This window comes from Bos indicus x Bos taurus, chromosome 6, assembly GCF_003369695.1.
Source record: "Bos indicus x Bos taurus breed Angus x Brahman F1 hybrid chromosome 6, Bos_hybrid_MaternalHap_v2.0, whole genome shotgun sequence".
NCBI lineage: Eukaryota > Metazoa > Chordata > Mammalia > Artiodactyla > Bovidae > Bos > Bos indicus x Bos taurus.
This window is the reverse complement of record NC_040081.1, coordinates 66,328,897-66,341,871: the sequence shown is the minus strand read 5'-3', so window position 1 is coordinate 66,341,871 and position 12,975 is coordinate 66,328,897. Positions and strand designations below refer to the sequence as shown.

The following is a 12,975-nucleotide window of genomic DNA, read 5'->3' as shown; positions in this document are numbered from 1 at the left end:
GCTATTTGAAACCTTACATTTGCTGCCACGATTCATATAATGTTTTCTTACCAGGTTGCAGATTTCACATTCACCTTTCTTTCTCCCTCTCTCCCTCCCTCCCCATTCTCCCTCTCCTATTTTCCTTCCTTCATTTCTTTCTGTATTTGCCCCCTGTGCAAATCCAATTAAAACAAACACTGGCCAAGACTTCTCTTTGCTCTCTCAAAGTGTCTGCCAAAGTTTTTGTGTAGTCTTACTATGTACTGAATGTTAACTCTGTTTTCAAACTGAGAATGACTTGGACCCACTTTGTTTATGCAAATTCAAAAATGTCCAAAGTTAAAGAATGAACAAAGATACGCCGTGTGGGAGATAACACTGACCAAGGTCTAACACTGTGCCCTGTTGTTCAGTTGCTGAGTTGTGTCCAACTTTTTGCAACCACATGGACTGTAGCCCACCAGCCTCCTCTGTTCATGGAATTTCCCAGGCAAGAATACTGGAGTGGGTTGCCATTTCCTTCTCCAGGGGATCTTCCTGACCCAGGGATCAAACCCATGTCGCCTGCTTGGCAGGCGATTCTTTCCCACTGAGCCACCTGGGAAGCCCAACACTGCTCTGCTCCTCTGTCACCTGCACCCAAGGTGTTTATCTCATTTCCTGCTCCACCCTCACTCCAATCCTAGGGACGCAGCACTCCATCTGGACAACTGTGGCACAGATATAGATACAAATGCCTTCTGCCTCAGATTCCTAAATACCAAAGACCTAAGAGAAAAGACAAAGGCCAACAGCCACACATGCACAGCTCCTCCTCCCCACTACATTCTCCCCGGTTGTGTGGTTCTGAGCCTTTGCACACACTATATACTGTCTGCCCTGAGTGCTTTTCCTTCCTTTTCTACTGTGAACCCTCTACTCATTAGTTTAATCATAAAATAAGTTTTACCTCTTTTGTGAAGCTTTTCTTGATCCCTTCTCATCCCCATAGAGTTGATGACTCTCTTCTTTGTGCCTTTTTAATACTATGGATTAACTACCATTACTGCATCTTCAATACAGGATTACTTCTATTTACTTATATGTCTGCCTCCTCTATCAAAAGCAAAGCTGAAAGCTGGGGATGTGTCTTATCCGTTTTATATCCCAGGCTCTAGTATTATGTCATTGTCTTCCATTACTCCATTAATGGGATATTACTCCATTTATGGAATATTTACTCCATAAATATTTATTATTGATCTATGGTATCAGCAACACCTCAAGGAAAGATGGGTGCACAGAATATATGGGGTCCTGGGTGCATGGAACTGACATCCTAGGTGGGGGAGATAAATTAACCTATAAATAGATGGTTCTATTTATACAAGACAAGATGGTTCTATTCAGACAAGTGTGCAGGAGATGGAACATACTTTGGATTGGGTGGTCAGTGAGATTTACTGAATCTTACCACCATGTTGAAGAATTGATGCTTTTGAACTGTGGTGTTGAAGAAGACTCTTGAGAGTCCCTTGGACAACAAGGAGATCAAACCAGTCAACCCTAAATGAAATCGACCCTGAATATTCATTGGAAGGACTGATGCTGAAGCTCTAATACTCTGGCCACTGGATGCAAAGAGCTAACTACTGGAAAAGACCCTGATGCTGGGAAAGATTGAGGGCAAGAGGAGAAGGGGATGACAGAGGTGAGATGGTTGGATAGCATCACTGACTCAATAGATATGAGTCTGAGAAAACTCCAGGAGATAGTGAAGGACAGGGAAGCCTGCCGAGCTGCAGTTCATGGGGTCACAAAGAGTCTGGCATGGCTTAGCAACTGAACAACAAGATTTACTGAGGAGGTGACATCTGAGCTGAGACCTCAGTGAAAAGAAAGGAAACAGCCATATAAAGATCTAGGAGGATAGCACTCCAGGTAGAATGAATAGCATGCTTGCTGAATGAAAACTTCTTGAGGATTAAAGAAGCATAAAAACACTGACTCACAAAGTCAAGGTTTCTATTTCTAAAGTAGGTCATGTGAATCCAGGACTCAAGGTCCTCAATGTCATTCTAACTCCTGAAGCTGGCACACCTTTGCCAGCACTCTACCTTGGACCCTCTCTGATTCTCCCCTTGCCTCCCCCATGAAGGTCACCATCTTAACAACTTTTCACTTCCAGACATCACAGCCCTCACTATGCTTTCACACTGGTGTTCTACGACCTGGGATACATGAACAGACTTTTAGTATCATATGTACAATTTTCACAGATGTCAGCTTTCAGGTTAAAGGATCTACAGTTTTCTCAAAATAATCTTTAGTCTACAAGAAGGATAGAATTGGCTTGTCTAGAGCAAGCATGAGAGATGGTCTCGGATCTCAAGGAAGACCTCGTCATCCTGTATGTAAGGGTCTGGTATTCAAAACACAAAACAATGCAGCAACCCCAGAGAAGCTGTATAATCAGCACAATGCATGGAACTGGAGTACAAGGCAAGTCAAAACAAAACAGATTGAACAGGAAAACTGAGCCTGTTGAGCGGCTTCCAATAATACTTCACGGAGAGCAGACATGGGAGACTCTGACCTTAGATGCTGAGGATTCAAGGTGATGAAGTCCTTGCTCTCAAGGAGCAAGGTCCACATCAGAGGCAGAAATAATGCCAATACCATGAGGACTAAGGGACTGAAGGGCAGGAGGGACTGTGTAAACAGAACTTAGAAACACAGAGTCTGAGAAGTCTTCAGAAGAAATGATATTTAAAAAAGTATTTCATCAGACCTGGTAGATAGAAGTAGGTGGTGAGGGGAGAATGAATTTTAGACAGGGGAAATGGTACAAAAACCATAATGACTCCAAATTAGGAAATAATCCTTTGTTCCACGAAGAGAGTGAGGCTGGATTGGGAAACTGAGAGGGAGGCCATGGCACAAGCCCACCTGGTCATTAGTATCCTTGACTTCCAAGTAAACATGAGTCAACATGTGGTTAACTGCAGGCGGCTGGAAAAGGTAAAAGATCAGCAGAGTAATGGGCAAAATTGATAAAACAGAAGAAAACAGATATCTACTTCTGATATAGCCTGAAAATGAGTACAGAAAAGAGGTTGTATGCATTCTTTACCTTTTTTTTTTTTTCCCTCAGAGACTGGAGAAAAATTAAGTCCAGATGTTTGGAATAGCTTGACATATGGTAATGATAGGATATAACAGGCATTATATCCTTAGAGCCAAAGAAATGCATTGGATGAGTTTCAGTGAAATGATCTTCCTAGATTCTAAATTGCTCTATTTGTTGGAACTTTGAAAAAAGCCAGACTCCCCTCAAGGCCTTTCCAGGACAAATGAGATCCCTGGGGTATACTCAGATCGCGTCTCTACTATGAAAGTCTAGATAAATTCACTGCAGAAACAAAAGTCTTCCCAAAACTGTTTATTTCTTGTTATGTCACCTACTTCAGAGACCACCAACTGCTTACCAGTCTCATGGCTAGGGAATCCTCATCTTGAATGAGGATAAGGAGAAGTTAATGAAATGTGGAGGGCAGAGAAGGCAGCTGAAATTTTATCAAAGTGATTTTAAGTGCCACAAAAGTTTTGATTTCTAATTCTTTCGCACCAGTATCTTTCCTCTTTTCCATCTTCCACATGGTTCTTCCTCCATATTTTCCTCTCAGGACTTAAGAACACACACCCTCTTGAGCTCTGTATAGAAACACTAGAAAATGATCTGCTGAGGACTAGGAATGGAGAAGAGGACACATATTTGGTGGGATTTCGGGGAGGATTACAAAGAGATAAAAAGGCCTCGGAGGATACTGAAAGGCCTCTGATTTCCCGATCAATTAGACACACTTACCAGTGTATGAGATACCTCCAGTAAGTTGTGCTGGTTCTGAAAGTGAGCCATGATCATTAAAGCAAGGCAGCTTTCTCCAGGCTCAGAAGTGACTGACCTTGACCAGAAACATGTTTTTCAGAAATGGTATACTATCTCTTGACACTGATCTCCAAAATTAAGATATTGTGAATGTGTGGCAATCAGACTGAACTTACACAGTCTCTTCTCAGGGAGAAAAGACAACAGTGTGTGGTCTATTTTAATTATGAGAATGTTCTTTCATTATTCAACACAGACAGACAAGTTTCAAGTCACGCATTCACACTTACAATGGGGCTACTGAAAGCAGCCTGTCTGGAATGAGGCACTTCACTGGCTCCTTCTCTACTTTCTAGAGCGAAACAGCTCCCAGTAAGATGATTCGAGGAGATACTTCCTAAAGGCCGACTGTGAACTGTCCTGCAGCTGAGGGCCCTCGGTTTCACCATATTGCTGAGGGAGCCACTGGGAGTGTCGGCGGAATCTTCATCTTCAGAGGCAGCTTCCTGATAGGATTCCAACCTCTTGGCTGAGGGAAAGAAAACCACACTGGGTCATTCCCTGAGATGAAACACTTGCAGGTCGAATATATCAAGCATTTTCTTAAACAGCTATTTCACACGATCCCCTCCTTTTTAAAACTTGGCTTCCAAACTCCTCCAATACACTGAGTTAATGAACTTGTATCACTGAGAAAAGTAGCAGCAATGAGAGAGGCCACAAGAATTCCTTCCTTCACCACCTACATACTCTTCCTCTGTGGCGTCATCTTTAAACTATTATCTCTGTGCACATTTTGGGCACATATCTGCATGGTTCACTCCCTTACCCCCTTCAAGTCTCCTTGAAGTCATGGTCCTTTGTCAGTGAAGACTTCTCAGATCTAACCACACTGTTCTTACCACCATCTATACATCATTGACCTTATTTTTAATTCTTTGAATCATCCATTAGAATATAAACTCCAGAAGGGCAGATAATTTTGCCTTTTGTTAATATGATATTCCTAAAATCCAGGGAAGGAGTTGATACTCAAAAAATACTAGCTGAATAAATAATGGACGTCTTAAATTTGGTATGGTAAATGTAGACTGCTCTTTCTATTCCCCCAGGCTCCCATCAAATCACTCTTTCTCTGGTCTTTCTTATCTTTGTAAATGAAACCTAAATATCTACCTAGCTATTTATACCAAAAATCTAGGATTATCCTTGATTTCTCTTTTCTTCCTTATCCCTAGTATTGAAAGCATCACCGACAGCTGTCTATTATTCATCTAAAATATATCCCAAATACCTAAACTTCTCTTCATCTCCAACACCTTAATCCAACTCACCATCATCTCCCAAATGGACCAGAACAATAGCCTCCTGACTGGCCTCCCTGCTGTATGTACTCTACTCCTGAAACAGTAGCTAGAGTGATCTTTCAAAGATAGAGCAGATCAGACTACTGCCCACACAAAACTTTCTAGTGGCTTTTCAGTTCACTTGGAATAAAATCTGAATTCCTTTTCTTGGCATACATAACTCAAAATGATCTGGCCTCTGATGACCTAACTTTTCTGGCCCCTCTTCCACACTAAATCTAGCCTCACTGGCCTTTCTTTACTTTGAAAACTGTCAAGCTCATTTCTGTCTGAGGGCCCCTATACTAGCTACTCCATCTGACTGGAAGGCTTTTACTCCTGAATTCAAAAACCAAGTCATTCAGATCTAGGCTCTGATATGCCCCCTAGAGAGGCCTTGCTCAACCATCCCATTCGAAGTACTTTTCATTTTGTATCATAAAGTGTAAGTAAATGTTAGTCGTGTCCAACTCTTTGAGACCCTATAGACTGTAGCCCACCAGGCTCCTTTGACCATGGGATTCTTCAGGCAAAAATACTGGAGTGTGGTGGCATTTCTTACTCCAGGGGACCTTCCCAACCCAGGGATCAAACCCAGGTCTCCTGCACTGCAGGCAGATTCTTTACCATCCACGCTACGGGGGAAGCCCAGTCACCCAATTTTAATTCTCTGCAAAACAATTTTTAATATTTTTTATTTAAAAATTAACTAACTTGTGATAATTTTCTCCAACAGAAGTTCTATGAGAGGAGGGGCCTTGTCTGTCTTGTTTATCATTATGTCCAGTGTCTGGAATAGAGAGTAGACAATCAAAAACTACATGCTTGTTTGGACTGCTAGTTATCTGAAGTATTCATGCCAATTCTAGCTACTGAATAGGTATGGCTTTCAGGAAGTCAATTTATAAAACAAAGAGCATCTGCATATTCTATTTATTTTAACAGCTTTTGTCTATGTTTTTTAAGGACAAGGAGAAACTAAGAGGCAACATGGCGATTCTGTGTTCTAGGACTAACTCTTTCAAAAAGTGGCTTCCAGCAAATCACTTTCTAGGCCTCTGTTTTCTTACTGGAAGAATGAATGATTTGGACTCAATGACTTCAAGATCCTTTCCAATTCTGCAGTTCTGTAAGTTTATTATATTCTCTGCCTAAAAAAATACAGACTATTTCCCTATATGTCCTCTGAACTTCAAAAACAGATATATTTATTGCATCCCAAATACCCTGAGGTTCTCCATTCTTACCCATGCCTTAGCTCAAGACAGCCATTCTCCTCCTTTCTACTTACCTCAGTCCCAGTTCCTCACTGAAGACCTCTGCTTCATCCCACTCACTGGTACCACTTTATAGCTTAGACGTACTGCTAAATGTTACTATGTGCCAGCCATTTGTCTCATTTAATCCCTGTAACAACCTTCTGAGGTAGATATTATCAATACCTTCATTTTATAAATAAAGAAATAAAAATTAAAGTAAGTTTCCCCATCTCATGAGAGTGATACAGTTCTATTAAACTCCAGTTTAAATTCCACAGCCAGTGCTGTGAGTCTTCATGCTATACTGTTATTAAATACAGCCAAAAAATTAAAATGGTCAATATTCCCTGCTTGATTTCACTGAGTCCATGTTTTGTAGTTTAAATATTAATATGAATAATGAATAAGGGTATGAATAGACGTATGAATAACATGCCTAGCGTCAAGGGAAAATCCACTGTAGGATAGAGCATTAGCACTTACTGAGTACTTCCTTTTCATCAAGCATCTTGCTAGGTCCTTTATTTTTTTAAATTTTTTATTGTTATTATTTTCCCTTCCTTTTTCACACTTCCCCTAGCTTTCTTTGCTGACCCTTGGCCACCTTGCCAGGACCACTGCCTGTGATTGTACATGCTGTGCTAGGTCCTTTATATAAACAATTGCATATAGCTGTATCTATATATATTTTATCTTTAAAAAAAAATGTTATTGGCTAGAAATGATCACTGTTCCACTTTGCAGCTAAGGAGACTAAGACAGTAAACAGTTCAGAGTGGGTAGAGCTGGGATCTGAATTTGAGTCTTCATGACTCCAATCATGAGCCAATCAAAGTCAGACAAGTATCTGCTATATGTCCTTAGCGGTTACTTATAGGGCCTCCCAGGTGGCACAAGTGGTAAAGAACCCACCTGCCAATGCAGGAGACATAAGAGAGGTGGGTTTTGATCCCTGAGTTGGGAAGATCCCCTGGAGGAGGTCATGGCAACCCACTCCAGTAATCTTGCCTGAAGAATCACATGGACAGGGGAGTCTGGCAGACTACAGTCCATAGGGCTGCAAGGAGTCACACACAACTTAAATGGCTTAGCACAGCACAGCACAGTATCGCACATAGTTACTTGTATACTGGCTTAGCACAGCACAGCACAGTATCGCACATAGTTACTTGTATACAAGAGGTTAGCTCAGTGATTCTGAAGGAGGGTCAAATTTATCCCCTAGCAAACATTTGGCAATGCCTGTTCACAAGTTGGCTATTACATCTTTGGGGGAGTGCTATGCCATGCAGTGGGCAAAGGCCAAGAATGCTTCTAAGTATCTTAAACAATTCCCCATTAAGACAAAGTCATCCAGCCCAAAATGTCAATAGTGCTAGGTTGATAAATGCTTGAGTAGCTAAAAAAATTTACATATTGACAATGTGATACCATTTTTAAATAATTAAAATAATATACAACATATATAAACATGAAGGTTATACTTTAGGAATTTCTCATAGTCATCAGTAGGGAAAGTATTCATCAAGGAACTGTGGAATTAGTATAGAGCCAGATAGCTGAGCTGTTCCTCTAGGATGAACTTGCTCAAAAGGGACTGATAAAACCGTAAGAGTGAAATAAGAAAAGACATGGAGTAACTCAATCTTTAATCATTTGTGGGAAGCGATGAGAAATAAATAGACCAGTAAAGTTACAATGTGATTCACAAAACAAAGCTACTAAGAGCCATACTTTTAGACTCTGAATTTTTTTTTTTAATTGAGCATGAGAAGCAAAGGTTTATTATTATACTGATAAATAAAATCCATCCAAATGATCATCAAGACTTTTTTATGTCTCCTAAAGTAGACTTGAAAAGTTCCATGAATACCTCAAAGTGGCAAGAGAATTCTTGCCTTCCAGCTGGTAAGAGAAAATATACAAAGTCTGTAATGTTTCCTTTGTCTCAAGGTAGGTACTATGTTAGATGCTACATTAACTACTTTATTTCTCTCTTATTTAATCCTAATCTCTTTTCTCTTCCAATGCTCCTGTTCAAACATCCAGTAACCTTTCACGACCTATTATTTACATTTATGCGATATCTGGAAGAAGTGAGCATTAGCCTATGGAACAAAACATTTATCACACTTTTCAACTTGCTCTCCAAAGGGCCAAACACAAGGTTGAAAAGCACAGGACACTCAGATAAACTTCTTTCAACTATATCATCCCCATATCCTCCACTGAACATTTTGCTATGAACTAACTACACAAACATTTCCAGCATTCCAACTTTCACCTGCTTGTAAACAACACACTCAGCTGAGTTTCTTTCAACTGTATCATCCACACAGCCTTGACACAAAGCCTTTTATTCTAATTCCTCATATTTCCAGCATTCCAAGAATTTCTAGGCCAATATCTTCAAAGCCCCAAACCTTGATCAGTGCAAATCCACCTCCAAAACTGACTGCTGAAAAATCAAAACAATATAGAAAGGCAACGCTGACTTTAAACCTACGACACTTAAAAAGGTATTTTTATGTTTCCAGGTGTCCCTCCCACATTGAACCATGAGCTTCTCAAGAGACAAGCCTATGTCCTACTTTGACACGACAACAATGTGCTCGGTCACTCAGTCATATGTGGCTCTTTGTGACCCTATGGACTACATCCCGCCAGGCTCCTCTGTCCATGGAATTTTCCAGGCAAGAATTCTGGAGTGGGTTGCCATTTCCTCCTCCAGGTACGACAACAATACTAGCAACTAGTATTTATAAAGAATTTATTCTGTGCTATGCTCTACGTGCCTTTTAAAAAATATATTTACTTATTTGGCTGTGCACTCATCTCACATGCTAGTAAAGTAATGCTCAAAATTCTCCAAGCCAGGCTTCAGCAATATGTGAACCGTGAACTTCCTGATGTTCAAGCTGGTTTTAGAAAAGGCAGAGGAATCAGAGATCAAATTGCCAACATCTGCTGGATCATGAAAAAAACAAGAGAGTTCCAGAAAAACATCTATTTCTGCTTTATTGACTATGCCAAAGCCTTTGACTGCGTGGATCACAATAAACTGTGGAAAATTCTGAAAGAGATGGGAATACCAAAGCACCTGACCTGCCTCTTGAGAAATCTGTATGCAGGTCAGGAAGCAACAGTTCGAACTGGACATGGAACAACAGACTGGTTCCAAATAGGAAAAGGAGTATGTCAAGGCTGTATATTATCACCCTGCTTATTTAACTTCTATGCAGAGTACATCATGAGAAACGCTGGACTGGAAGAAACACAAGCTGGAATCAAGATTGCCGGGAGAAATATCAATAACCTCAGATATGCATGGAGAAGGCAATGGCACCCCACTCCAGTACTTTTGCCTAAAAAATCCCATGTACGGAGGAGCCTGGTAGGCTGCAGTTCATGGGGTGGCTAGAGTCAGACACGACTGAGCGACTTCACTTTCACTTTTCGCTTTCCTGCATTGGAGAAGGAAATGGCAACCCACTCCAGTGTTCTTGCCTGGAGAATCCCAGGGACGGGAAGCCTGGTAGGCTGCCGTCTATGGGGTCGCACAGAGTCGGACACGACTGAAGCAATGCGGCAGCAGCAGCAGCAGATATGCAGATGACACCACCCTTATGGCAGAAAGTGAAGAGGAACTAAAAAGCCTCTTGATGAAATTGAAAGTGGAGAGTGAAAAAATTGGCTTAAAGCTCAACATTCAGAAAACGAAGATCATGGCATCTGGTCCCACCACTTCATGGCAAATAGATGGGGAAACAGTGGAAACAGTGTCAGACTTTATTTTTTTAGGCTCCAAAATCACTGCAGATGGTGACTGCAGCCATGAAATTAAAAGACGCTTACTCCTTGGAAGGAAAGTTATGACCAACCTAGATAGCATATTCAAAAGCAGAGACATTACTTTGCCAACAGAGGTCCATCTAGTCAAGGCTATGGTTTTTCCTGTGGTCATGTATGGATGTGAGAGTTGGACTGTGAAGAAGGCTGAGCGCCGAAGAATTGATGCTTTTGAACTGTGGTGTTGGAGAAGACTCTTGAGAGTCCCCTGGACTGCAAGGAGATCCAACCAGTCCATTCTGAAGGAGTTCAGCCCTGGGATTTCTTTGGAGGGAATGATGCTGAAGCCGAAACTCCAGTACTTTGGCCACCTCATGCGAAGAGTTGACTCATTGGAAAAGACTCTGATGCTGGGAGGGATTGGGGGCAGGAGGAGAAGGGGACAAGAGAGGATGAGATGGCTGGATGGCATCACTGACTCGATGGACATGAGTCTGAGTGAACTTTGGGAGTTGGTGATGGACAGGGAGGCCTGGCGTGCTGCGATTCATGTGGTCTCGAAGAGTCGGACACGACTTAGCGACTGAACTGAGGTCTTAGTTGCAGCACATGGGATCTTTCAGTTTCAGCATGTGGGATCTAGCTCCCTTGACCAGGGATTGAAGCTGGGTCCCCGGCATTGGGAGTGCAGAGTCTTAGTTACTGGACCACCAGGGAAGTCTCCAACTGCTTTTTCATAATTTACTTTCTCTTATCCTCTTAATCATCCCCATGAAGTAGATACTATTAATATCACCAATCGTTTTTTATCATAGCCCAGAGAAATTATATCACTTGCCCAGAGTCACACAGCTTGCTGGCAGTGAAGATGGGAGTCAGGTTTAGGAGGCTTGATTCCAAAATCCTTGTTTTTAGAAACCACTAAAGGCTGCCACTACATCCATCAGATTTACAAGCTTCATCATAAAGGCACTGTGCGGACATACCCAAATTGAGGGCCACCCTACAAAATCCCTAAAGAGTGCCCCTCAGAACTCTTGAAGTGAAAAGTAAAGTGAAAGCGTTAGTCACTTAGTCGTGTCCGACTCTTTGCGACCCCCTGGACTGTAACCCGCCAGGCTCCTCTGTCCATGAAATTCTCTAAGGCAAGAGTACTGGAGTGGGTAGTTATTCCTTTTTCCAGGGGATCTTCCTGACCCAGGGTTTGAACCCAGGTCTCCTGCACTGCAGGCAGATTCTTTACCATCTGAGCAGTCACCCAAAAAAGGAAAGGCCAAGAAACTCAAAATCTAGAGCCACCTAAATGATGACTTAAGTGTTACGTGGTATCCTGGACAGGGTCTGAGATCAAAAAGACCCTTGGTAAAAAGGAAGTCCCGATAAAGTCTGGATTTTAGTTATCAATGAAGTATCAATATAGGTTCATTATTTGTGACTAATGTATCTTAAGACTAATGTAAAATGTTAAGACAAGGGAAAGTGGTCAGGAGGAGCATACTGGAATGCACAGTATCTTTATAACTTTTCTGTAAGTCTAAAACCATTCTAAAATAAAATGTTTATTATTAACATTCTTTTTCAGTAATCTTTTAAGGGAGTTTAAAAAATTTTAATATCCATATAAGTCACCTGATGTATTGTTACATGAAGATTTTAATTGAAACTTTAAAGAGGGGCCCAAGACTCTGCATTTCTAAGATATACCTGGGTGTTGCTGATGCTTAGTCCATGAACCAAATTTATAAGTTGAAAGGTTTTAGAACAAGAAATGGTGTCATCAAATGTATTCAGTTCAACTGCAAGAACTAAGAGTACTTGCTCTTACTTAATAAGAGTAAAGGGTTACTTCGCAGCAGTAACATTTTCAATGGGAATACCTCATAGGCAATTCTTTTGACAGAAAATCCTGAAGGCTTAACTGATTTTCATTTCAGTGAATATAAGGCCTCAGGGTTAAGTTCTGAGGAAAACTAGCCTGTATCATTATCCCCTTTAGCACTGAGAGAGAGAGAGAGAGAGAGGGAGGATGGTGTGTGTTTGTATGCATATGCTTGTTTTTAAGCCGAGACTTGTCTCTTGAGCACTTCCCTGATAGCTCAGTTGGTAAAGAATCCATCTGCAATGCAGGAGACCCCAGTTTGATTCCTGGGTTGGGAAGATCCCCTGGAGAAGGGATAGGCTACCCACTCCAGTATTCTTGGGCTTCCCTTGTGGCTCAGCTGGGAAAGAATCTGCCTGCAATGTGGGAGACCTGGGTTCAATCCCTGGGTTGGGAAGATCCTTTGGAGAAGGGAATGGCTACCCACTCTAGTATTCTGGCCTGGAGAATTCCATGGACTGTATAGTCCATGGGGTCACAAAGAGTCAGACACAACTGAACGACTTTCACTTTCACAGACAAGAGATTAAGAGCTATGAATGTATATATGGTAGAAACGTGTGGACAGGCAATGTCAACACCTCCCAGAGGTGGTGTAACACTCCTTGGTTCACAGACAGGTATCTTACCAATTACAGTTCAGTCCTGGTAGCATTTGATTCTCAGTCACTTAGCATCTTCCCTGCACAAGGGGCTACAGAAGAAAAGTACTCATTGGGCAGCACTATATATATTGAGGGACAGGGCAAGAGGTCAGCTCTCCTAGATGCTACAAAATTAAAATCCCACAAATACAAAAAATAATAGTGTTTCCAACCATATATTTTGTGAAACATGACTGCTAGAAGATAC

At 41.5% G+C, this 12,975-nt stretch overlaps 1 protein-coding gene across 4 annotated transcripts in view; it reads right to left on the bottom strand.

Annotated features, from left to right (window-relative positions):
* Window positions 1–12,975, bottom strand: part of ATP10D (ATPase phospholipid transporting 10D (putative)) — a 145,805-nt gene that overhangs the window by 53,772 nt on the left and 79,058 nt on the right. For all 4 annotated transcript variants that reach the window (XM_027544421.1, XM_027544422.1, XM_027544424.1 and 1 more), the window contains one exon: window positions 4,141–4,379. In XM_027544421.1, the coding sequence (XP_027400222.1) occupies window positions 4,141–4,379 (239 nt within the window). The remainder of the gene's footprint in view (window positions 1–4,140; window positions 4,380–12,975) is intronic.